Source organism: Panthera leo, chromosome C2 (genome assembly GCF_018350215.1).
Source record: "Panthera leo isolate Ple1 chromosome C2, P.leo_Ple1_pat1.1, whole genome shotgun sequence".
In the NCBI taxonomy this organism is placed as follows: Eukaryota; Metazoa; Chordata; class Mammalia; order Carnivora; family Felidae; genus Panthera; species Panthera leo.
In genome coordinates, this window is record NC_056687.1 from 26,070,456 (window position 1) to 26,098,262 (window position 27,807).

The 27,807-nt window shown below is 35.5% G+C and overlaps 2 protein-coding genes across 6 annotated transcripts in view; one reads left to right on the forward strand and one right to left on the reverse strand.

Annotated features, from left to right (window-relative positions):
• The window catches only part of BTG3 (BTG anti-proliferation factor 3), a 41,944-nt gene extending 32,385 nt beyond the window's left edge, over positions 1 to 9,559 (forward strand). For all 3 annotated transcript variants that reach the window (XM_042955750.1, XM_042955749.1, XM_042955748.1), the window contains exons 4-5: positions 2,098 to 2,305; positions 8,887 to 9,559. In XM_042955750.1, the coding sequence (XP_042811684.1) occupies positions 2,098 to 2,305; positions 8,887 to 9,126 (448 nt within the window). In that variant the 3' untranslated portion in view covers positions 9,127 to 9,559. The remainder of the gene's footprint in view (positions 1 to 2,097; positions 2,306 to 8,886) is intronic.
• A 246-nt stretch (positions 9,560 to 9,805) lies between these two features.
• CXADR (CXADR Ig-like cell adhesion molecule) overlaps positions 9,806 to 27,807 on the reverse strand; it is a 56,508-nt gene continuing 38,506 nt past the window's right edge. The window contains exons 7-8 of one of the 3 annotated variants that reach the window (XR_006207274.1): positions 26,131 to 27,644; positions 9,806 to 10,062 (exon numbers count right to left, since the gene is read on the reverse strand). Coding sequence is in view for 2 of the 3 variants with exons in the window: in XM_042955741.1 (XP_042811675.1) it covers positions 27,380 to 27,644 (265 nt within the window). In the remaining variant the exon portion in view is untranslated. Of the gene's footprint in view, positions 10,063 to 23,391; positions 27,645 to 27,807 lie in introns of those variants that run through there. The other 2 variants (XM_042955742.1, XM_042955741.1) reach the window with 2 other exon arrangements.

Sequence of the window (27,807 nt, forward strand, 5' to 3'; positions counted from 1 at the left end):
CGTTACTAATTGTAAGGCATTAACTGCACACTCTAATGTTAAAATAATCAACAGCTTCACTTAATATGAGAACCCTCATACCCAAAATACTACAGAGGGAGAGATGCAGAACCTAATTGAACTAGCTGATCCTTCATTAGATGTCTGCCCTTGATTTAGGTTTCAGTTTCTACAGAGGCAGGGATTTTTCTCAAATTGCCTGCCTTTCTGTTTTACTTGCATTTTGACTCCATTAATGGGCAAAAACTGAAGGTTGGCCTAAGCCCCTTGTTAATATTGCTGACATTATTAACATGAATTAAGCTTTGTATTGAAATGTGTTAAGTCTTTAATATATGGGCAGGACGGAGAGGTAAATTTCCATTGCTAAAACTATATTATAGTTTTAAACTTGAAATTATAGTACAGGAATTCTGTGTTGTGAAAAATTTGCCCAGCTTCTCAGGCATCTTATACCAGAGAATCACTAGCTGAAAACCAACCAGTACCCAGTCAGCTCTCAGCTTTCTTGCCTAACAGACAGAAAACCAAGGCCTAGACATGTTAAATGACTTGCCCCTTGTTACAGAGCTAGTTAGTGGAAGAGCCAGAACCAGAAACATGTTCAGTGCTCTTTCCACCATCTAGCAACTCTTTTTATGAAGTAAACTGGAAAAGAATAGAAAAGGAAGTTATGTCCCATATTAGGTAGCATTTATGGCCCCCTTTCAGCCTGTGTGAGAATGGAAGACAGCACAGCTATCTAAAGAAATAGAACTCACCTGTGAGACTGCATGATTTCTGTAAAACTTTCAAAGGCTTTATTGCAGTTTGGCCTTTTACTTATTGTACATATCCTGATTCAGAAATAATTTGAGATAAGGGTTATCTCAAAATGAAATTAATTTACATAGTTAAAATAAACCCTGTTTTTCTGTCAAGGTTGTTTTTGTTTTTTTAAGCTTAAAATCACTTTGTCTTTCTAACTTTAATCATATGTTGTATAAGAACTGCTTAACAATCCCATTTCCTTTGTCCTTAACACTTACTAGAAATAGTTTCATAGTGTATATGCTGTATAGTCTGTGTAAATAAATTTGTGGGTTTCTCCTATGCTCCACATAAAAACTACTGGTTTTACTATTCTTTATGTTATTTTCCCTCATTGCAGAATTTATTTTCCTTTTCTTTTTTCTATTTTTTTTTTTAACATTTATTTATTTTTGAGAGACACAGAACAAGACAGAGCACAAGCAGGGGAGGCACAGAGAGAGGGAGACACAGAATCCAAAGCAGGCTCCAGGCTCCGAGCTACCAGTACAGAACCCCATGCAGGGCTCAAACCCACAAACTGTGAGATCATGACCTGAGCCAAAGTTGGATGCTTTAACTGACTGAACTGCCCATGCGCCCCCCTCCCGCCTTTTTTTTAGTAATCAACAGCCAAAGTTACATATGCCAATTATTTTTCTTAGCTCAAGGTTTTAAAAATATTTTGGCAGAATTAAAAGGCTCATTTTACTTTTTTCAAAAAATTAAGATGAGAAGTTTTCCTGGTAAGCAGTATAATTCAAGCAAAACCCCTTTATTTTCCTCAACAGTAGTGTTTGTTTTCCAGTTGTCTCAGTTCTCATTTTTGTCAGTGTGGATATAGGCAACTCAGACCCTCTTTTAATTTAATAATGGTAAAGTAAATCTCAAAGGAAATGTCCAGTTGATTTGTGACTTGAATCACTAGTATCTATATTATAGTAGTCAGCTAAAAATACATTAGAAAATCTTACTATATAAGCCAGGTTAATGGTACATACAAAAATGTCATCAAAACAGTGAATTTCTCATAGATATTTTAAACAACTATTTTTGTTAGGAGGCAGTGGGAAAGAAAATTGAAGAGAATAGAATCACTTATTATTTGCACGTAAGTAGGCCAGAAGTAGAAAATCATGGCCGACCTGTTGGCCTGTAGGTGGGTTACGTAGGGTTAAGTTCTGGGAGTGTTCCTTCTTTGCTTTGGACCGATGGCATGTCCAAGCCTGTTTAATTGTTTTTATGGACAGTTTCTTGCTTTTGTTGATAGTGCTTCAAGGTGTGTGAATTTGTTTTTTTAATTTTTAGGTATGGAGAGAAAAACAATGCATTCATTGTTGCCAGCTTTGAAAATGAGGATGAGAACAAGGATGAAATCTCCAAGAAAGTTACTAGGGCCCTTGATAAAGTTACCTCTGATTATCATTCAGGATCCTCTTCTTCAGATGAAGAAACAAGTAAGGAAGTAGAAGTGAAACCCAATTCGGTGACTACAACCCCAAGTCCTGTGTACCAGGTAACCATGAATCAGCTCTCTATTAAAGGTCATGAGCAGGGCTTGCCATGTCATTCCAGGTAGTCCTGCTCATGTTTGGGGTTTCTGATTTGAGATTTTGAATCCCGGTTCTTGCTTTTGTGCACTAAAGGAAGCTGCTCCTCTGAGATGTAAGTAGACATCCTGAGTCACTTTATCAAGGGTCTGCTTTACTACTACTCAATAAGTAGGATAAAAACATTCTATTTATTTATTTTTTAGGATGAATATATAGTTTTAATTTTAACAATATATTCATAAACATTTATGTATTTTTAAATTTTAATTTGATTTTTTAAATTTAATATATATATACTTAATTTTTGACTTGAGAGAGCAAGCGAACGGGGGGAGAGGGGCAGAAGGAGAGACTGAGAATCTTAAGCCAGCTCCTCATCCAGTGCAGAGCCCAACTCAGGGCTGGATCTCACAACTTTGAAATCATGACCTGAGCCAAAATCGAGAGTTGAACACTCAACTAGCTGAGCCACCCAGGAGCTCTTAGAATAAGTATATTTTAAAAGGTGTGTCAAAGAGAGGCCCCTGGGTGGTTCAGTTGATTAAGTTTCTGACTCTCTGTTTCAGCTCAGGTCATGAATTCGTAGTCTGTGAGTTTGAGCCCCACATCGGGCTCTACACTGACAGCTCAGAGTCTGCTTCAGGTTCTCTGTCTTTCTCTCTCTCTTTGCCCCTCCCCTGCTCTTGCTTGCACTCTCGCTCACTCTCTCAAAAATAAACAAACATTTAAAAAAATGTGGCAAAGAATAGAAAAAAACTGTGGTGATAAAACATTCCTGATATTTTAAAAATCCTTATTGTATTAAAAAATAGGTATTCATTTTTTGTAGCCTTCAGCACTTCTGATTAATACCATTGGGTTTAACTTTATTCTCCCCACGATTAAAGAGAAACTTCACTGAATAATACAGGAGTTAATTTTTCACTCAAGTCAAAACAATATCTCCTTTACTTACAACAGTGGAAGAGTTACATAGCTACCAGGCATGCACTTACAAATTTGTCCACTTATTTATTATTTATACCCCACACACCAAAGAACGTTTAACATACTTTTAAAAATTCTTGGAGTGCCTGGGTGGCTCAGTAGGTCCAACTATTGATTTTGGCTGAGGTCATGGCCCCATATCAGGCTCTGCACTGGGCATGGAGCCTGCTTAGGATTCTCTCTGTCCCTCTCCTGCTCACAGGCACTCCCTCTCTGAATGAATGAATGAATGAATGAATGAATGAATGAAATATATATATTACATATATATAAATATATATAAGCAGTTCAGTAAGGAAAGTCTTCAAGAACTGGTACTAAAACAACTGGATGGTCTATATGGAAAAAAATGAACCTAACTGCTATTTAATCTACTTAATATACTCTTAATATACACACATATATGTATACATATATATATACACACACACTTTTAATACAATAATAGTCTTCAACAGAAAAGATAAGTCAAAAAATGTTAGGAAATCTATTCAGTTGAGCCTTATTTGTACTTTTTTCCTATTTTGAGGGTTGTTTTTTTAAGTTTTTTAATCTATTTTGAGAGACAGAATGAGCTGGGGAGGGACAGAGAGAGAGTGGGGACAAAGGATCCGAAGCAGGCTCTGTGGTGACAGCAGAGAGCCCGATGAAGGGCTCAAATTCATTAACCATGAGACCATAACCTGAGCCAAAATCGGACACTTAACAACTGAGCCACCCAGGCACCCCTGAGTTTATTTAAAAATGTACCTATTTTTATTAATTTCACCTTATTAATTAGACGTGATGAAACATATCCAACATATGGAGTGTAGGATTTGGGCTACAATGAGAATTTCAGCCTAATGAGTAAGAAATTAGTGTTTTAAGTATGAGAAACTAAATCTTTACATTCACCATACATTTATATAATGAACATACTTTCAGTATACCTTAGTCTTTTATTTCTTTGGGGTTTTGTTTTGTTTTGTTTTGTTTTTTCAGTTGTTGAATTATCCTTCCTAGGCTTGTGAGGGAAATTAGGTCTGATGATTATCATATTTTTAGGGAGATATCTATATATGCATATTGTAAGATAACATGCACTTTTAAAAAACAACTTAAAGCAGTGTAAAAGAGTATGTATGATATATTCTCCAAATTACTGTTGTTAAATTGCCTGGAATTCATTCACACATGGCAATTTTCATATTCAGAATTTTATTGTTACTCAACAAAGCAAGAAAGTAAGTCTTAAATTGAACTGATTGCTGCAGATTTTTTACAAGTAAATTGACCTTTAATTTTTAGATTTTCCTTTTAAATTAAATTGTATTTATTTCTCCCCATGTTAAGAAACTTTTAGGGTAAAATTAAACAAAGGCATGGAAATTGAAGTGTCTTTTGTGTGCTTTTAAAATAAAATATTTTTCCTTGACAATTTTTCATAACAGAGAAGCTTGACTGTTATAATCTATTGTGTAGAAAGCTGGTGCAAGTGACCCACTTTAATCTTTTCTTCCTATTCACTTTTTCATCTTGAACCTGGTACTGCTGAAAGGTTTTAAAAGGGGAGTTTTCAAAGTAAAGATAAAAAGTTCCTAGGTTAGGATCTTTTTTCTCTTAGAAGTCCATTTTTTGAAAGATACCCCAGGAAATTACTAATTAAGAAGTCAAGATTATATGGGGTACCTGGGTGGTTTTAGGTGGTTGAGCGTCCAACTTTGGCTTAGGTCATGATCTCACAGTCTGTGAGTTCGAGGCCCACGTCAGGCTCTGTGCTATCAGCTCAGCCTCGAGCCTGCCTCAGATTCTGTATCTCCTCTCTCTGCCCCCTCCCCTGCTCATGCTGGGTCTCTGTCTCAAAAACAAATAAACATTAAAAAAAATTTTGTGTGTGTGAAGAAGTGAAAATACTTTCATTTCTCCCCAAATTGATCTATAGATTCAAGGTCAGTGTCAATCAAAATCCCTACAAGCCTTTTTCTAGAAAGTGACAAATTGATTCTAAAATTTATAAAAAGGAGAATAAAGTTAGAGGCCTTACACTAATATAAAGCCATTGGTGCCTGAGTGGCTTAGTCAGTTAAGCATCCGACGCTTGATTTCAGCTCAGGTCATGATCTGGTCCATGGGATCAAGCCCTGCATAAGGTTCTGTGCTGACGGTGAGACTGCTTATGGTTCTCTCCCTTCCCTGTCTCTCAAGGTAAATAAATAAACTTGAAAAAAAAAAAAAAGACAGTGTAGATTTAAAGATACACAAATATATATTTTTTTTTTAATTTTTTTTTCAACGTTTTTTATTTATTTTTGGGACAGAGAGAGACAGAGCATGAACGGGGGAGGGGCAGAGAGAGAGGGAGACACAGAATCGGAAACAGGCTCCAGGCTCCGAGCCATCAGCCCAGAGCCTGACGCGGGGCTCGAACTCACGGAGTGCGAGATCGTGACCTGGCTGAAGTCGGACGCTTAACCGACTGCGCCACCCAGGCGCCCCGATACACACATATATTAATGGAACAAAATAGAGACTCCAGAAATAGACTTACATATGTTCAGTCTTTTTTTTTTATTACTAAAGTATCAAAGCCGTTCAATAGGGGAAAGTCTTCAAGAACATGTACTAAACCAATTGGTTAGTCTATTTACGGAAAGAAATGAACCTAACTACTATCTGACATGATACACACAAAAAAATTAATTTGAGATAGATCATAGACCCAAACATAAAAGCTAACTAACTCTGACACTTTTAGAAGAAAATACAAAAAGGTATCTTTATTATTTGGGATAAGCAAAGATTTCTCCCAAGGGATATAAAAAACACAAGAAAAGAACTTGATAAATTTGACTTCACCAAAATTAAAAATCTTTACTCATCAAGACAAGCCATTAAGAAAATTAATAGGCAAAGCATAGACTGGGACAAAATATTCTCAGTACATACATCAAAGGACTTGTTTCCAGAATATACTTTGTAAATCATTCCTATAAATCAATAATAAGAGACAAATGACCCAATTAAAAATAATGGACAGAAGATGAGAGTAAACACTGTACAAAAGAAGTTATATAAATGTCCAGTAAACACATGAAAAGGTGCTTAACCTTATTAATCATCTGGGAAATGCAAATTAAAACCACAATGAAACACTGCTTCCAGAATGGCTGAAATTAAAGTCTAACGCCACCAACTGTTGGCAAAGATGTGAAGTAGCTAGTCATAAACTGTTGGTGAGAGTATAATGTGGTACATCAACTTTGGAAACTCTGGAACTTGTTAAATATGCATCTACCCTATTACCCAACAATTATACTCTTAAGTATTTAGAGAAATGAAAATATTTACAAAGCCATGTATTACAATGTTTATAGCAGCTTTTTTCATAATAGTAAAATGGAAAACAACCCAAATGTCCATTAACAAGTGAATGGAAGAAAAATTGTGAGGTATTCACAAAATAGAATAATGGTCAACAATAAAACAGGAAGAACTAATAATACTAGACACAATATGGAAGGACCCCAAAAACATTTGGTTGAGCAAAAGAATTTTGCCATACACAAAGAATACATGCTGGCTGATTTTTATTAAAGTTCACAGACGGAAAACTCTGGTGATGGAAATCAGAACAGTGGTTGCCTGTGGTGTATTAGGATTAACTAGAAAGGGTAATGTAAGCTCCAGAATTTTGTCGTCTTTCTGACAGTTTTAAAACCTTACCAGCACCCCAGTGTAAAAAGAAATGAAAACATTGTATTTTTCTGTTTGTTTTATAGGCCAATTATTTGAACTCTAAATTCTGCCTTATTTCCCCATTATTATATATAATCAAGAATTAACTGTACTGGGGTGCCTGTGTGACTCAGTCAGTTAAGCATCCAACTTTGGCTCAGGTCATGATTTTGCGGTTCACAAGTTCAAGCCCTGTGTCGGGCTCTATGCTAACAGTTCAGAGCCTGGAGCCTGCTTTTCTGACTCTGTCTCCCTCTCTCTGCCCCTCCCCTGTTAGTACTCTGTCTCTCTCTCTCAAAAATAAATAAAAACGTTAAAAAATTTTTATTAAAAAAGGAATTAACTGTACTAAGGTTTTTCATTGAAGCATTATTGTATTTGTTGTGCATTGTTTTTTAATAGTAAAACATTGAAAACAGCCTAAATGTTCTATCAGCAGGACACCAGTTAATTTAGTTATGGCATAGTCATTGCATTACATCTAGCTGTAAAATAATGAAAAAGGACGTTATGTATTGATATGAATGTCTTTTAAAATGTGTGTATAGATGTATGCCTAACTATTATATACATGGATTAATTCTAAGGGTATACACAAAAAAAAAATAGTGTAAGTTGCCTCTAAAGGGTAATTGGGTAGCCAGTAATCAGATAAAGAGGGACTTTCCATGTATATGCTTTTATACCTTTTGTATTTTCTATCACATGAATGTAATTGTATACAGACTATAAGTTTTAAAATACCTGTACTAAGAGGAACAGATTAGAAATCAGAGAATTCAGGGGCACCTGGGTGGCTCAGTTGGTTAAGCATCCCACTCCTGATTTCGGCTCAGTCATGATCCCATGATTTGTGGATTCAAGCCCCTCATCTGATCAGTGCAGAGCCTTCTGGGGAATCTCTCTTCCCCGTGTGCTCTCTTTCTCTGCCTCTCACTTTCTTTCTCTCTTCTCTTCTCCCTCAAAAAGAATAAACATTTTAAAAAGAAAACTCAGAAACACATAGTCACAAGGTACAGCATTCTTAGCAGGGGTGTACAAAATTGCTGATAACTTTTTGAGTAATGTGGACTTGATGTCCCATTTGACTTAGGGGATAATCTAAGACTGTAGTTCCAAAACACAAACTGGCTGCGTCAGAATCACCTGAAGTGCGGTCAGAGTACCTGGCCTCTATTCCTAAAAGATTGTTATTGTTCAGTTAGACCAGGACTAGGGCATAAATATATTTTGTGTTTAAAAGCTTTTTTAGGTGACTTCTTATTAAACAGCCAGCTGTGGAAACCACTGGTCTAAAACATGATGTGTCCTTTCAGGCTTCCATTCATTCTGTTTTGATCTTTCCTGCTTGTTTTAGAGTGCTGTGTTTTTTATTCATTTTCATTCATTAAGAAAACTAATCAGGGGCACCTGGGTGGCTCAGTCGGTTGGGCGGCCAACTTCAGCTCAGGTCATGATCTCACAGTTAGTGAGTACAAGCCCTGCATCGGGCTCTGTGCTGACAGCTCAGAGCCTGGAGCCTGCTTCTGATTCTGTGTCTCCCTCTCTCTCTCCACCCCTTCCCTGCTTGCTCTCTGTCTCTCTCTCTCTCAAAAATAATAAACATTAAAAAAAAAATTAAAAAAGAAAGAAAAAACTAATCAATCACCTACAATATATGAAATTTCTAACATATTTAGATCTGACCATAGGAATGTTATTTAGACCTACACTTAAGGGTAGGGTATGGGTGAGTGGTTTTGTTTTTCTTTAGTGAGTAATCTGGAAGTTCACCTAAGTTTATTACATAATGTGACTGATTTTTCCTCTGAATTAACTTACTGCTTTCTCTTTCATGCAGATTTCAGAATTGATATTCCCACCTCTTCCAATGTGGCACCCTTTGCCCAGAAAAAAGCCAGGAATGTACCGAGGGAATGGCCATCAGAATCACTACCCTCCTCCTATTCCATTTGGTTATCCAAATCAGGGAAGAAAGAATAAACCGTATCGCCCAATTCCAGTAACATGGGTACCTCCTCCTGGAATGCATTGTGACCGGAATCACTGGATTAATCCTCACATGTTAGCACCTCACTAGCTGCTTTTGATTCTGTTGGTGTCAGTGTTGAGAGAAGGTAGAATAAGCTTGACCACATATTAAAAGTTCATATTCATATAGTAGTAAAGTTAGATGGGCCAAACCGTCAAACTTATTTTTATAGAAAAGTTATTGATAATAATCTTTCTTAAAAAAATATATATGCACTTTAGATATATTGATATAGTTTGAGAAACTTTATTAAAGTTAGTCAAGTGCCTGAGTTTTTAATATTGGACTTGAGTATTTATATATTGTGCATCAACTCTGTTGGATATGAGAACACTGTAGCAGCAGACGATCTGTTCTAGCACCTTTGAGCATTTATGGAGAATATGTAAGTTATTTATACACAAGGAAATCTATTTTATGTCATTGTTTAGAAGAATTGCGTGAAATCATGTAGTTGCAAATAAAAAGTAGTTTGAGGCATGATGATGTGTGCTTCTTTTCTATGCATAAAAAAGGCAGAAGTAGCAAAGGGCATATTTCACTTTAATGTGTTTAAGTATTTAGCAAAGAAAAAACAAAATTTAAAGTTTTCTTAAAAAAATCAACTTTTTATTAACCATAATTTTCCCCAAGGCAACAGTATCAAAATGTGCATATAAAAGTCTAAAGTTTATTAGTAGTACTAGTGGAAAATATATATACAATAAAACCTCTTTAAACCATCAAAGTTGTGATACATAGGATTTTCCTAATCAAGAATCAAAGCCTGTATTAATTTTGACATGGTATCTGACTTATATGCCTAATGCCACTGCATAAAGCAGAAATGTTCTCACATCTCTGTTCCTTGTGCTTTTTTTCAACACATGAAAGTCTTTAATAGATGTCTGAATTAAAGCCAAATAGTACAGTACTTCAGATTCTTCAGTAGTCCCTTCATATTTATACCACTGTGATGCCATCAGTCTTGTAAGCGTACTTGAACTACAAAAAGAGAGAAAGACATATAAGAATTTGGATTTTTTTCCAAAAATTAAATTTTTTTTAAAAGATACTTTTTTTCCTGTTAACCCACATCTTTAAATGTCTAGTCATAAATTATTTGACTTAGAAAAATCAGAACTTGCTAATAAATCATTAGAAGACCTTGGCTACTCCACATATTCCTGTTGTCATTTTTTTCTGATAAATTCTATTTAAGTATAGAATGCCAGAAAAGTACCCAAATTCTAAGGATACATATCCCAAAGATTTGAAAGTATGTGGAATTTAAATTACACAATGTCAACAAGAAACTTGTTTTTAAGCCTTAGAGACATCTAGTTTTAGTATTAACTTATATACACCTTTTAATGTATTTGTAAGCCATGAACATTTTTTTCCTAAAATATATAATGAATGCCTATTCAGAGATGAGCGTATTTTTCTAAGAGTAACTGGCATCACATGAACATTAGTTTTATTTAAGTTTGAAAATGTCTTTAACTGTTCCATTCTGGGTCCTAGGAAGTTTTGTGTAATAACTACAGATAGTGTGCAATTATAAAGATGGCGGGTTTCAAGTATTTTTATCATGGAATTAGCAGAGAGCATTTGTTCTTTTAGTTTGCTCATGTTGTAGTTATGAGCTTATTGGGAAAATCAGAAGCAATAAATAGCCATACAAGAAAGGTATTTTTGGGACACATCTAGTAACCAGAGCTTTCCACCGTGGATTACTGTAAAACCTAAATTTCTTACTCAGTGCTGACAGCTAAATGGCTGAGTGCCTTGGGGAAAATGCTAGTTTTACATATTCCTAATATGATATATTACCTGTAGAAGACTTTGCCCTTTGATTGACTATCCAACCTCCCACCTTATTTGAAAAGTTATTTAAAGCAAAAGAAAACTCATCAATATAGCTTTTCCAATCCATTCCTAATGAAATAAGCCATCTTTCTCTAAGCAGTTGGGTCTTAAATTCAGTCTAGTAAGCACAGGGTACAAAAATTTGTCAAACTTTTTGAATGGTTTTTAGGACTCTAGGAGTCGTAACATCTCTGTGTCTCAGACAATTTGGACTGTTCTAATGAAGACAATATGGCTGCATAATTTCAGTTTGAAAGCCTTTTTTGGGCTGTTTCAAACAGTGGTTTGTGACAAACACATCTTTTTGGTAAGTTCTATTACATCAGTACTAAAGTACTTATTTCTGGTTTTTTAATGTGATATTTATGTCAAAGCATTTATGTTGACTTCTCAACTATCACTGTCAAAGTGATTTCTTATTTGCTGAGTGGAAAGAAGCAAAACTTAAACACTACCATGTACACTGACCTTGCCAGAGAAGACATTCTATCCATTTTACAGATAACAGTAAGTTCAAAAAAAATTTTAGGGATCTATGTGCCAGTAGTTTATTTAATCCTCATAATAACCCCATGAGGTAGGTACCATTATTACCAATTTAGATAAGGACTCTCAGAGAAGTTAAAAAATGCCCAAGATAACAGCTAAGAAATGAAGCCCTGACTTTAACCAGTCTGGGTTTTGCAAAGCCCGTGTGGTTCATGGTGCCTTGGTTCAGTTCATTATAACTCTGTGAGAAGTTTCGGTATCAAGCCAACATGTGAAAAAAGGGACAGATGTAAAGATTAGATTAAGCAAATGAGAAGACATTTAAATTATCTGTTGATTAATAAAACCTTGACAGAGTTCCTTTTTACAAACCACTAACTTGATAGACCTTTTATTTGCTTGAACTGTAAATCAGATTGCAATAGGAGGAGATACAGCCCACTTGACAGGATTGAGATGACAAAGCTAAGTGTATCAATGATTGGTCCCGGGGAAAGATCACACACAGAGAATTAGCGGTATTAGAAAGGCACAAGTTCATCATAGGCTTTAATTTGTTAGTTATCAAGTATATCTGATGGTTTAACATGGTGTTCAATGTTCTCATATTCTCTGGAGTTTGTTTTCCAGTTGTGAGGCAGTAATACTGTGAGGTTCGAAGGGAAACAACATCCATACGTTACAGATGGAGCATAGGCTTATACTGGGAGTTGTGCAAGCACTAGTTCCAGAGAAGGCTCATGTAATTTCTGTTTAAAATGTGCACACTTTATCCACCACAGAAAGCATCCCTTTGTCTCCCAGTTTATCGCATTAAGCACTTTGTAGTTTCCTTTGTTCTTTTACATAATTCGAAGGATAACCTAAGGAATGAAATGGAAACCCATCTAACCCTTGTCAGACGCAAATTCACCATTAATACTTGTAGCATATACACCACTGCAATTAGGTTGGTTTGATGTTTATTCTTTAAAGCACATGATCAGCACAAATAAAAGTGTTAAACTTGTATTGTTTGTACCCTCAAAAAAGGAATAACTTGCTACAGAAGCGACTCCTCTTATACATAATTAGACCCTTGCTTAAATTTCATAGGACTTGAAAAATACCAAGTATTATGTAGACATCCATAACTTGGCTTTAAAACACCATTTTTGAAGGGTAGTTAAAAATATAAATGTGCAGATCTTTTGGCTAAGAAACGAATTCTGGGAATTTGTCTTTAGAAATACTCAAAGGGTCCAGCCATTATCTATGTAGAAACGTTCATTGCAAAACCCAAGTAGCCAACAACAGGTGAACAGTTAAATAAAATCTGAACATCTATTCAAGAAAATACTATGGAAAAGTCCATGTAGCTACCAAAAAAAAAAAAAAAAAAAAAATTGAAATGACATGGCATAAAATGTTGCAGATTGGGGAAATACCACAAGTGGGGGATGAAAAATATTATTTCAATGATGGTGCCAAAAATTGCCTGGAAAAATAAGTACCAAATTAACAGTAGCCAGTGTTCTCAGAGGCAGGGGAAGGGGTCAGATACAGAGAACTTTATTTTTCTAGATTGTACACTTCAGTCTTTAGACTTTTATACTGAGCATTATTACTTTGTAACTAGAGGGGTAGAGAGAAAAAATATTTTTCATGAGCACTTAATTTAAGCCAAGTTTGGTGGATTTATTTTTAGCAAATACAAATACTCTATCACTGATAACCAAACTGCATGTATGTTTCATGGGCAGTCTGTTACGCTTCTGAATAAAAGGATTGCAATGTGGGTAAAAATTTTGTTGATCATACTGTGTCTAGAAGGAAATATTCCAAAATAATAAATGCTTGTAATAGAGTGGTAGTATCATATACTTTTCCTTCACTGTTCCCAACTATATGTAAATAATATTAATTTCATAAGAAAAACTTTAAATATGCTTTGTGGAAGAGAACCCCTATTAGAAAGACTACTAAATACCTGGAAATAAACTAAAAACAGAAAGGAGTCAAATAGAAGAGAAAAATTTATAAAAATTTACAAAAAGAAAAAACTGACTAGAAAAATATGCCATATTTCTAAATTGAGTCAACATTATAGAAACTCCACTTTTTAAGTTAACATGTAAAAATATAAATCATAATTAAAATTCTGATAAAATTTTAATGGAAAACAAAACTGATTTTATGTTTACATGGAAGAATAATTTTCCAAAATAACCAATATTTTTTTTTTTTTAAAGAACAATGGATAGGGAGTATTATTCCTTTTACATGATTTGTCAATATATACTCAAAAGTTAACATAGACCTGAACAGATGAACAGTGAACAATGAAACAGAATTACAAGTGCACAACCAGAAACAGAAATTTAATGTATGGTGAAAGTGACTTTTCAAATTGAAAATGATCCACTAATAAATTAATAGTGAACTATTTTGACTATGTATTTTTTTTTTCATTTTTTTAATTTTTAAAAATAATCTCTACATTTGGGGGCTCAAACCCATGACCCCAAGATCAAGAATCATATGCTCCTCCAACTGAACTAGCCAGGCACCCTGGATGCATTTTTTTTTAAGTTAAATTCTAACTCTAAGCCATAAAAATACATTCCAAATAGATTAAAGATAAAATGCTAATTATGAAACTGTAAAAGTACTGAGAGGAAATATGAAGGGAGATATTTACTAACTTCAGCTTGGGAAATTTTTCCCAATTTTAACAGGAATGTTAGTGGTTTGGAATTAAAAAGTAAACTGCATATCAAAAGACATCATAAAGTTAAAAGAGAAACTCCAAAGAAAATTTGCACATGTTTAAAAGAAAATGGATTAGTATTCTATCAAAAGCTTGTATATATAGTTATTTAGCAGAGCTAAATACATATAAAGAGATGTAAAAACTAAAAACAAAAGGTGTGCTAATGGAACACTAATGGCAAGGAAAACAGAAGAAGCTATGAAATACCATTTTTCACCTAACAAATTGACAAATATTGAAAAGATTGTTGTTTGATTCTTTGTGGAAGACAATTTGACAATGTCAATGTTTTTTTTTTTTTTTAATGCGTATATTCTTTTATCCAGTAATTCAAATTCTATATACCTGGAAGATAACCTATGGAAATACTTTTGCAAATGTATAAAAATGTATAATTGATGCAGCATCATTTGCCATAATAAAAAACTATAATTCATTCATACTATGTAAGAACATGAGGCCAATAAAAGAATGATCTGTGTCTACTGATGTGGGAAGATAATCACCATATTGTGTGACAGGTACTGCCAGTAAGTCCCTTCCTTCCATTCTAAGTTAAACCTATGTATGTTCTATTCTCATCTTACATTTGAGGACACTGTGTCTCAAGTATTCAAGTTGCCTAGGTGACCTAAATTAACAAGAGCTTCAAACCCTGGCAGGATAAATCCAGGACACATGTTGGGAAGATAGGCTAAACTGTAAAGAAAAATATGTGAGCACTTTTGTCGTTTAGAAAGCAATAGCATCGATGTTTTGGTGTTATTCTCTTGATGCAGACTGATTTAAATGAAAAGGAATAAATTACCTTATTAAAATTATTTGGCCACAAGAGGGCATCAGATATTCTTTTCCAACTTCAAAGCAGAAGGCTGTATTTGAAATCTCCCCTTTCCATGAAAAGCATTAGTGGTTATACTGTTTTTTTTTTAAGTGGCTGTTGTTTAAATCACTGCTTTTCCTATGGATCTATATGTAGAATTGTCATTAGTAATGGGGAATTCTAACTCAGAATGCCATATTCACTGTACACAAAATTTCTTTAGTAGAATTATTTTTCTGTTAACAAAAGTAATGTTCATTTAGGGAAAAAAGTAACAGCACAGAAAGATCATTAATCACCTATAATCGCCCCAGCAGACATAACCACAGTTAATATTTTAGTAGATGGGGATGTTTAAAAGAGGGAACTTTTACTTTACATACTCCTATACTGTTGTATTAAGAAATATGTTCGTTTTATGGTTACACAATGTGATATTTTGAAATACTTTCTTATGTCGATTTTCTAAACAATTTTTTATTTTCTCTCTAAATATATGTTTTAATTTATTGTTTAAATTTTTATTTTAAATTCTAGTTAATTAACATATTCGAAAACATTATTTTTAGTAGTTTCATATTATGGACAGGTTAATCATGTACCAGAACTGCTAACTGAATTCACACAGAAATGTATAGATGATAAATTTTTGAGTTAAATTAATAAGTCAGTGTGGGGGCGCCTGGGTGGCGCAGTCGGTTAAGCGTCCGACTTCAGCCAGGTCACGATCTCGCGGTCCGTGAGTTCGAGCCCCGCGTCAGGCTCTGGGCTGATGGCTCGGAGCCTGGAGCCTGTTTCCGATTCTGTGTCTCCCTCTCTCTCTGCCCCTCCCCCGTTCATGCTCTGTCTCTCTCTGTCCCAAAAATAAATAAAAAACGTTGAAAAAAAAATTTTTTTTTTAATTAAAAAAAAAAAAAAAGTCAGTGTGATTAACTATTTCACAAAATTCAATAGGAAAAAAACTGGGTTTGCATCTTATAAATCATCCACCAAACACTTCTTCTAAAGAAGTGAAATAGGGGCACCTGGGTGGCTCAATGGGTTAAGAATCTGACTTCAGCCCAGGTCACGATCTTGCAGTTTGTGAGTTTGAGCCCCACGTTTGGTTCTGTGCTGACAGCTCAGAGCCTTGAGCCTGCTCTGAATTCTGTCTCCCTCTTTCTCCCTCTCCCCTGCTCTTGCTCTCTCTCTTAAAAATAAACATTAAAAATTTTAAAAGAAGTGAAACAAAATTTACTGATTAAAAATGAAATTTTTGAAACTCTAAGATTAGTGGAACATGAAAAATGTGAAATTGTTTTATCATCTGAGTTATTACTAAGTGAAATCTATTTCATGTTTCCCAGTGATAAGACAGACTATATTTAAAATCTGATATGGATAGCTAATAAGTTCCTTTGGAAAATAATTTTGAAGATACCATTTGTGATGCTTGATACTGTGAAATCTGGGAAGGAAGACACAAAAAGTTAAAATACAGGACCTGACAGGCATTTGGCAGCAGGTTTACAGTAAAATCCCTCTCCCCAGACACAATTAGGAGTGCCAATAAAAAAAGTTTTAAGTGGAAAACCATTAAAAGTGATATATCCCTTAAAAATTTTTAAATGCTTAAAATGTACCAATATACTTTGTCACCAAATCATGTAGTTAAGAATTTTTCTTAGAATATGGGTCTACTGCTAAGAATTATGTTTTCTTTTTCCCATAAGCTACATCCATATTGATGCTAATTAAAGTCTAGGTTTTTTATAGTCAAATGAAACCAACATATTTTGAAGCAGAATCATTTCCTTACATATGTTGTCTTTGCCACATCTAGGATAGCTGCTATGTACAATTTACTTAAATTTTGTAATCAGCAACGTAACAAGCATACATGGGCGTGGTACCAAACAACATGCACTCCAGTCAAAACCCCATGGGACCATCACTCCATCTGGGAGAAGAGTGTAGCTGTCAATGCTCAGCGTGCCCTGGGCATCAGTGACCACGTTTATGCACAGAAAGCACTGGTTAGGCCAGAGTCTGCTCTTTTCCACTGGCCTGCCTGGCTGGTGTTGGTGGGAGCGGTGAGACATGAGACAGCCACACATTGCAAATTCCCATTTTCTTTCTTTCAAATGGTTCTCAAGGGGCCCAGACTGCCAAGAACTGGAGGTTCTTAGAAAAATACTAGATCGGGAGTCAGGTGACCTGGAGTTTGTTCCTAATTATGTGGCCTGGGGAGATCAAAACCTTTCTGGATCTTTATTTTTTTCCTGAAATGATATTGAACTAGATAATGTAGCCCATGGGTATTTTAGGTTTTTTGTCTTTTTACAAAACTTAAACTGCCATGTCAATTTTCTTAACTATACCACAAATTTGTTGCCCATATTACAAAAAGGTTTAAATCAAACTTATAAACATGCTCATAAAAGCCCTGTTGGCTATTATACAATGTATCTTTACTCTGTCCTGGGTGTAGAACAAAGTATTTTTTAGTTGGCAGAGCAGAGATGATAATTCATGTGATTGTTTAATTTTACTTTGTGCTGTTGTTCCTGTGAACACATAATAAGTCCCATTCTTGTTGGTAGATCAAAATACTACTGGAGGCTGAATGTCAAAGGACTGTGATTTTCCAACAGGTTGCAAACCAGTCATTGGTATCTTCTATATCCCACTCTCCTTAGAATTGCAAGGTCATTCATTCTACTGTTCCCTACGAAGGTTCTCGCTGTCGACAGTTCTGGGACTATGTGAGAGGGAAAGAGTCCTACTTAGCAACATTAAAAGAGCACAGTGAGGGTAGCCAACATTCAATTTGGGAGAGTGTGTGATAACTGACCTAACACGTGACATACACATCTCTTCTTTTCAAGTGCAAGAGAACTCATTTTCTTCATTACTTTAGTTTGTGCTGATTCCATTAAAATGCTGTGAGCCAAAACACCAGCAACTAGAAACCAAAGATAAATTAAGAAAAAACACACTGTGATGGGAGTACATGAAGCAATGGCTTGATGTGAACACAGAGCTCCTGCAATTTGATCATCAACCAAGCTTACTGAATCTGTGTGTTGAACATCTGGGTAAAGATGTCCCATCTTTGAAAGGTCTGACATCTGCTTAAGTTTCCATGCGAACATGGAAAGACACGGGACCTTCAGCTTCCTCTGAGGGTACAATTTCAAGGGAGAAGGCAGATTGCACCAGGAGGATGGTTTGGGAAGGGTTTGGATTACACCATCAGGAAAGGGTTAAAACCATAATCAGAGTGAAAGAGAAAGGGTAGCCTAGCCAAAAAAAAAAAAAAAAAGTTCATTTCACACCACAAAGGACTAATTTTTATTAATATTTAAGAGCTTCTCCAAATTAGCAAAATCAGTACAAAAGAAAACTGAGCAAAGCATATGAGCACTGTTCTCAAAAGTACAAAGGGCTTTTAAACACGGGAAAAGATATTCAAATGAATAAACAGAAATACAATTTTAAAGAAAATTTTCTTCTCAGAAATTGGGAAAGATCAAAAAGTTGGGTAAGCATATGGGTGAGGATTTGGGGGAAGCTAAGCACTCTCATCCACTGCAAGACAAAGTGCTGTAAGAAGGTATGTTAATAATAGCTATCAGAAGATTCTTGACTCAGCACCTCTTCTAGACATTTACCTTAAGAATATAGTTATACATATGCAAAATAATGTATATACAAATATACTGCTTGTACTTTTACTCATTATATTAGAAAGATGGGACCAATTTAAATGGCCCTCAAATGGAGACTGGTTAAATAGTTACGGTATATCACTATGACACAATATATAGTTTTAAGACAAATACGGTTGTTTTAGGTGGGTAGATACATAAAAGATAAAAATGTATAGAATAATATGAAAAGATTTGCTAAACTGGAAACTGTATAAAATTTTATTTAAAAACAAAACAAAACATGTATATGCAAGTGTAAGCATAGAATAAGTGTGGTAGTTGGAGGGCCCGTTGTGAAAGTCTAAAATCAGGCCAGAGTATAAACTTCAAGTTAGAGGTTGTCCTGGAAAGCTTTTGAGCAAAAGAAATGAACCTAAGTGCTTTAAGACAATTAACCTAGAAGCAGAGTTTTAATCAACTTTTGTCTAGATCATAGAGGTGATTGTAGAACAATGGCCATCTATTTGCTTCCATAATCAGGTGGATTCTTTTTTTCTTTCTACAGTGGTCCCTCACCTCTTCATATATTCCATATATTCCTGAGGTTAAAAACTATTTCTCCAAAAAAAGTTTCATCTTGTCAGCAAGATTCATAAGGAAAGACAAATCATAACCATTCCATCAACTACTTTTCCAGTTGACAAGCAGATATGAGGTTAACAGCATATATAGTCACTCCAGTTTTGAAATCAAGATCACACATACTCTCTTGGCTTAGGAATGAGGGAGACAGACAACCATGAAATAGCTGTTGGCATAGTTATTTAGGTGCTGATATATTTTTTAAACATTTTATTCATTTGTGAGAAACCTAAGATAGAGTATGAGCAGGGTGGAGGCAGAGAAAGACGTAGACACAGAATCAGAAGCAGGCTCCAGGCTCTGAGCTGTCAGCACAGAGCCCAACACGGGTCTCGAACCCATGAACCGTGAGATCATGAACCGAGCCGAAGGCCTATGCTTAACCAACTGAGCCACCCAGGTGCCCTGTGTGTTGGTATTTTTATTACACTGCTAAAAAGTAAGCAAAGAAGCTCTCTGGGCATGTGTTCCACACCAACCTTCACTACTTTATTAGTTCTTCATCATAATTTCCAGTCATCATTACTGACATGGGTTGAACTGTGTGCCTCAAAACTCCTAGGTAGTAGTCCTAATCCCCGGTACTTCAGAATGTGACCCTATTTGGAAATAGGGTCCTTGAAGTTACAGTTTGTTAAAATTAGGTCATCGGTGTGGGTCTTAATTCAGCGTGACTGGTATCCTTATAAAAAAAAGGAAAGTTAGGACACAGAAACAGATACCCATAGAGGAACAGCCACCTACAAATCAAGGAGAGCGGCCTGGGCAGATCCTCCCCTAACAGCAATCCGAAGGGACCGATTTTGCCAACACCTAAATCTCATACTTCTGGCCTCCAGGATGGGAGACAATAAATTTGTCTAACCCACCCAGTTTGTGGCACTTTGTTATGGCAGCCCTAACAAACTAACACAATTATACATAGAAATTAATTATAAATGACTAGTCATTTCAGAAAACTAATCATTTTAAAAGACTTGAAAACAATTTACATTCTGTTTGTTTGAAATTAAAATCTTCTAAGAAATGGTGTTCCAGCCATCTAAGTAGATTGCCCTGAATTCTGAAACCAAGATAAATTAGAATATCACAATTAGGCAATGATATTTAAGTGTGTAAGTTTCTTGGCCTCTCTAAAGGTGTACTCAAATATTTCTGGAAATTTGTGAAGCCCGAGAAAAAAAACATACTACCATTAATGACTTGGCCTGGAAACCAGTCATCTGCAAGGAATTTCATTTATTACCAAAATAACCCTGGAGAGAAAACAGTCACTAACTTGACTCCAGACTATTCAGAATCTGAGGAAGGTTTTACAGGTTTACTTTTAAAATGCTTCTCCACTTCTCCAGGTTTTTATAATAATTAGGTTTGTTTTAGTGTTTGTTCCTATTCAATCAGGTCACCCCATACTGTATTTGTCCAAGTTAACTTTTTAAGCAATGTCACACTTTTTCCTCTCACCACACATACTCACACTTTTTCTCTGGATACAGTCTTTTTGGAAGAGATCAGGGCAGTTGTCTTGAAGAACATAGGACACATACCAAGTCAATGCAAACTTGCCCCTAGTGTTTACGTAGTTTCCTTTCTAAAAATTCACTCAGCATTTACTGAGTAATATGCAAGTCAGAGTTAGGCACTTAGTATGATGAGGTGAGCAAATCAGCTTCAAATTTGTAAAAGGGCATATTAGGCATGTTCAACAAATGGAATGGAAATGACTTTGTGCCCTCAAAGACCTGTGCTGGCAGTGTTGAGAGCTCAGATGCACCCCCAATTTATAAGTAAGGAACAGGGGTACATATCAGGAAAAATGACTCAATTGACACCAGCAGGACACATAAATGAGGGGCTGTTCTCTGGTTGAAGAAATCACATACCCACAAAGGTCCAAAACCAAGGCCCCTTAGCTACTGAGCATGTCTACTGAGTGAAGGTGCATCTGCAGCTATGGAGGTAACAAACCGTAGAGAAATGGAATGGACTTTGCAAGATCTTCTACATTAGGTTAAGATGACCTGGTTTTTATTTGGACCATATTTACATTTGAAGACAACCAATCCCACTAAGATTTAGTTAGTGGATTAAGGGACAAGGTCTTAGGGGAAGATAGTCAAGATCATGACGGCTTCTGGTACTTTGTTGGGGACTGACATCGGTTTTTACCTCTAATTTCCTACATCTTCTCCCACCTTTCTCATTCCCCCATTAAAGTTAGAATTTTCACAGCTCAGCAGTGAAATGAGAGGCAAACTAACCACGGATTTGTCCTGAAATTTATTTCTTGGTCCTTTGATTAACTCTAGAAATTTTTTTTCCTGCAGTTACACTTCAGGGCAACAGCGCTTCCCCCTCCACCCCCTCCCCCACATGGTTATCAAATCTAGAAAAATCATTTAAGTAACAACACATTCACATTTGATTTTGATTTCAGAAATGGCAAGAAAAACTGAGCTTCAGTTCCTAGGACTGGCTTTTTCATCTTTTGTTACCTTTACTGCATTTAGAAAATTACATTTGATTATGCCTTAGACTTAAAAGTAGACCGTTTTTACTTAAAAACAAGTTACTTTAGGGGCGTGGGTGGCTCAGTCAGTAAAGCGTCCAACTCTTAATCCTGGCTCAGGTCATAATCTCACGGTTCATGAGTCCAGAGTTGGGCTCCGTGCCGTGAGTGAAACCCTACTTGGAATTCTCTCTTCACCTGCTCTGCCTTTTCTCTGCTTGTGCACAACACGCTCTCTCGCTCTCTCTCTCTCAAAATAAATAAATAAACTTAAAAAAATTACTTTATATTCAATTTTATCTCAAATTTCAAGAATTTCATCAGCTTTGACATTTGGTACTTAATTAGCCAGAAATGTGATCTGGCTAATTAAGATTAAAATATGAGGGGTGCCTGGGTGGCTCAGTCAGTTGAGCATCCAACTTTGGCTCAGGTCATGATCTCACAGTTCAAGACTTCAAGCCCTGTGTCGGGCTCTGTGCTGACAGCTCAGAGAGACACTGGAGTCTGCTTCAGATTCTGTGTCTCCCTCTCTCTCTCTCTGCCCCTCCCCCACTTGTTCTGGGTCTCTTTCTCTCAAAAATAAATAAAAACATTAAAAAATTTTTAAAAAGATTAAAGTATGGACTAAATTAAAGGCATTAAATTATACTCAGTAGTTTCACTTAGCATATTTTATTGAAATCTTGATTCTTTGAAAATCTGTGAATCCCTATCAGCATCCCAGCTATGAGGGACAAATGCAAAGAATTTTCATTATTCTATCAGTTCTCTCTTTAGAACCATCCAACATCCCCTGTGACGGATTTGTATCCCCATTTTAAACAGCGGGAAACTGAAGCTAAGTAAAGCATATAGTAATGAGCGGAAGTTTATGTCTGACTACAAGGCCTATTTTATAATTTTTTTATCTTTATCTTTTAATCTTTTAATCTAGGAGCAATTTCACATTAATATAAACCAGTGGTTCTCAACTAAACCAATTTTGCCCCCCATCCCAGTGGATATGTGGCAAAGTTTGGAGACATTTTTGACTGTCACATCTCGGGAAAGATGAAAGAACGCGACTGGCATCTAGTGGGTAGAGGCCAGGGATGCTGCTCGACATACTACAGCGCACAGACTGTTCCTCCCAACAAAGGATCATCCAGTCCAAATGCTACAAGTGGTAAGATCGAAAAACCCTACACTAAACAAAACATTCCTAAGTGTCTTCTTACAGAGGTATTACTACCTCATTCTGTTTCCTGTAGTCACTGTTTAGAATCAATGAACCATAACTAGCTGTGTATGTATTTAATGCTACTCTTGGAGTACTCAAATTTGAGTTCATGCTCCAAACTGTGAATTGATCACAAACTCTGTGGAGGCTTCAACCCCAAATATTACATTATGCTATATGCTGTCATGTAAATGCACAGAGTGGGGAAAGAGAAGTATGTTTGACATGTTTTCATGAAGTGTGACAGTCTGATCTTTATTCTGTTCAATAAAGGATGCAAGGAGGGGAGGAGAAAAGGAAACCCTGAGGAATAGCATTATTGAGGTTTTATAAAGTAGACATTTCTCAAGAGGCACAATGAAGCCACACGAGGCAGAAAACTGCTTTCTTCATTTTATTTCAAAAGTACACAAGGTCACAAAACTAGAGCAAGTTTTTGTTTTTTTAAAAACAAATTTTGTTCTTACAAATTTCAAAATCTGCACCATTGGATACTTAAGCCAGAAACTTTAAATACAAAATCACTTTTGAAACTGACACTTATCAATTCTTTACTTGCATATGTGAAGTGTCAAAATATTTTTTATCAGTAGTACAGGTGTATTTATCACAAAAGTTCACAGTTAGGAATGAGAGTAAGTGAATAAATTGTGGTTCTCTTAACACTTCCCATTGAATAAATTAGCAGAAAACAGAGTTCTCTGATTGGAGCTTTTGGTGTTCGTGACCAAAGCCAAATCCAACGGACATCATCACACTTTTAAAATTACAAAATAAGGTATTTTTTAAACTTGATTTTAAATAATTTTAAATAATAATTTTAATAACTTTAATATGAGATTAGATGAAGCAAAATATTTGCTGATATCTATAAGATAAACAGAACCACAATTCACAAATTTATTATTTTTCCCTGCTTCTGTAACACTGTAGAATTTGTGCTCAGTTATAGACCTTTTTTAATGTCAAAACAGGCAAATGAATAAAAAATCCAACTGCAGAATGTGTTGCCTCTATTCCAAGTCTAAAGGCATTTGAAATATTAAAACTTGCCCAGAACATTTATACTACTAAACACATGGCTATTATAAAGATATATGTACATATATATATATATAATGTCACAAGCCACTAAAAAGTTAAAATTGTGCCAACATTTTCTACAACTACTCCTTACATCAAAGCATTAACCACATAAATTTTTTTTTTCTGTTCACACTGGAATAAGGCATCTGACAGCCCTAAACACTGTGGAAACTGAAGAGATTAGAAAAAAAAAAAAAAAACTTTAAACATTCATAGAACTTCAAATTTACATGCCACACGCACACAAAAAGACAAAACAGTTATTTTAAGAAGTCATACATTATAGAATTTGATATCCAACTTCATGCAGCAAGTTCTTTTTATATTTAATCACGTTTACTTGCCCCTTCACTTGCTCCAAACTTCCAGAACTCAATCTTAAAAATTATTTTTAACAAAAGTCAACTATTTCTTCATATCCATAATCTAACTGCATTTCTTCATTTAACCCCCCCAGACATACTCAGGCTCTGTTTCCATTGTAACAACTCCATGGTAGATAGCCCAAATTTAAAGGAAGTTATTCGCCTGGAATAACTGGTCAGTGTCTTCAGTAAGAAATTGTGGGGGTTCTCTAACGGGAATACTGCTAAGATTGACAAAAAGAAAAAGAAAACCTGTAAACTACATATTTAAAGCACAGAACTCATACTCTACACTTTTGTTTCTTTTCAAATGATTCAAATGAAACTGAAAAAGATGGTGTCCAGTCTTTCAAGGGTACAGTAGAATCAACCTGTTTGTCTTCACAGATGCAGTGCCCATCTTGACGGACACTGGCTTTCTGATGGAAACGCATGAATTACAGTTTTTGGCTGAACTGCTTGGTGATTACCAATAGTAAAGAACAAATACCCGATCTCTAGTTCAACTGAATTATCACTGAGAATTATCTGGGAAGTTATCAGTGCCATCCGACTTTTGGATTAGACTGAAATTTACAATGAGAGCAGCTGGAGAACTAAGTCTCAAACTGAATTCTGTCCTTGAAATTTAATCACACCCGGCAAGTCTTTTCATTTTCAGGTCACGCAACTGATGTTTTTACAAGCTCCATTTATGGACTTTACTTATAGCCAAATCCTACACTAGAAAGTCTTACATGTCCACCTATTATGGTAATTCCTACTTAGACTGACACTGTATGAAAACTGGTAACAGGAAGGACCAGATTTTTTTCTTTTTATTAATTGAACTTTGTGATGTTATTTATTCTTATACTATCTTATAAGTTTTATCATATAAAACAGGCCAGACATCTGGCATTCAAAAATAGCTAGTTATAAAATCATAAACACAAAGAGTGTTGGGGGTGTTGAAGTTTTAAAATCTTTATGAATAACACAGTTAAGCTGCACCCAAAAAGAATAGAGAAGAGGAGGCAAGAGTCAAAGTATGAAAAGAGAAACGTGTCACAGTGATGTGTTTTTTAGGAACAGTACCTTCACCTCTAAGCACCTTTCAGGTGATAGCTAGCTCATAGGCACCAGAAATTCATAATAAAAATTAAATCACCCAAAGGCACAGATGAAAATGTTAACACAAGTATAAAAGCAATATTATGTAGGGTTAAAAACCTACCTAAAAAAAATGCTTCCAAATATATAAAACTATACACTAATCCATTACACAGACATTCAGCTTAAGTTCACCATTAATTATAAAGTATACACCGTATTCTGCCTAATCTCAAATTCATACCAACATTAATTTATAATGTAGCATTTACCACCACAGCACCCAAAGAGATCTACAGAAACCAACTCCCTACCAAAATCTAGGGAAAAGGTTTTAGAGCTAGTGAAATATTTATTGCAAACCTTATTTACTATAAAAGAAAACTGTTGGCTCATTTGACTATATCCACACTCCCTCACAATCTTAAGGGAAATACAAGAAATTCACTTTCTTCTACTACCACAGTATTTAACACATTTGGCAGTTAAGAGTATACCTTTTACTCCTTTTCCTTTCATTTCTTGCTTTTTATTTTCTTAAGAATAAATCACTTTCACAAAACTAAGGCTCATTCTTTTCAAAGCTCACCTTCATTTGCTGCAACTACACAGACATGTTGGCCATACAAGAGCAGCTATGCACCCTCCCAAGTCTGAAATACAGAACTGATGGAGGACACTTACTAGCTTAAAATTATTTCATCTTCTGAGTCTAGAAAGAAAATATCTCCGGGGACTAAATTCAAGTGGGTAAATTTAGGATTACATGTTTCTAGAACACATAATATGCAATACCAACCACAAAGCTCACCCCCCACACCCCCGCCAAAAACAACCACACTGAACCAACCAGGTAAAAAATGCTTTTAAATTTGGAACCCATAATTAGGGAATTTCAAACTATTAATACATGAGCCATAATTTTTGTTAGAAAAATATCTTGTCCAGGGCTAGTATTTAGTTGGAACTGCAAAATATTCCATCCTGTTTCTGGCTGGTCATTGTTCTGAAGACCATCATAGGCCTCAAGGCCTTCGGATTGCTCCTCAACAAAACCCATACTCACTATTGCACCCCTAACTAGTGTCATTGCTGTATGTAGCTGACAGAAAATTTTCTAAACAAATCAGAGAGATGCTCCATTATTTTAGCATATAAAAGAGCTTACTGCGTCCCTGTTGCCTATAGCAATCTATCAACTAGTTAAGAAATCATTTCATAGACAAGGTTTATGAATGATTCTGAAGTAAAAGTAGCAATTTCTAGAATACTGTACTGTTTTCTATGTTATTAGAAGGATTTCAAACTCATATTTAAATGACTTTTCTAAGAAGCTATAAAAAGAACAAACATAAATGTATCATAAATATTTTTGCCATGAATGTTTCTTTATCAACTTGGAGGGAACTATCTGATCACAAATTGAGAAAAGCAATCTAAAAATAATGGTAGAAAAAAGTACCACTTTCAGATGATTCAAGTATCAACTCAGAGTGCATGTAAGTTCACCAATTTCTTCACCTATGATTTCATATTCAAAGTGCTATATTTTAAGTATTAATATTTAGAAATATTATCAAATCAATCTCCTAAAGGAAATTTTTTTCAGATGGTGAATGTCTTTAGTGACTTCAATGCCTTTACTATTTCAATAACCAAACATAACTTTTATTATTTTTTTTTTCCCCAAATAAAACTTTTTAAAGTATAACTCTCAGTTTCCAGTTAACTTCTTTTTGATCTATTTTGAGGCTGGTAGCAGAATTTAAACGGAACTGGCTTCCCTATCTGAAGAGAAGGAAAGAGAGATGGAAAGCCTGGATGAAAGCACAGAGGCTCTATACTATAGACCCATCCTTGCTCTGTGCTGGAATCATCACAGGCACCGCTCCCATCCTACTTAGATTAGGGGCCGCTACCTTGGCAGGTGGGAGAGTCGGACTCTGAGGAGTGCGTTCAAAGTCTTCACTTGGTACTTGGTTATACTGAGTCTTGGAATATCCTTCCATGTTGGAAGGAGACATGGATCCCAGGGACGAGTGATTGCTGCCGATGTAGCTCCTGGCAGTGGATGTGCGGCTCTTTGGAGGAGGCACGTCTTCCCTAGAAAGCAAAGATCCCAACACAAGGTCAAAGAACAAGTTTCTAAAAACCTACAGTTATATAAGCTGTGAAAAATGGACAGGAGTGAGAAAAGATCCTCTAAGTATCAGGTATATAAAACTGTGTGTGACACAAATAAAGCAAGCACAGTAAGGTACAATGT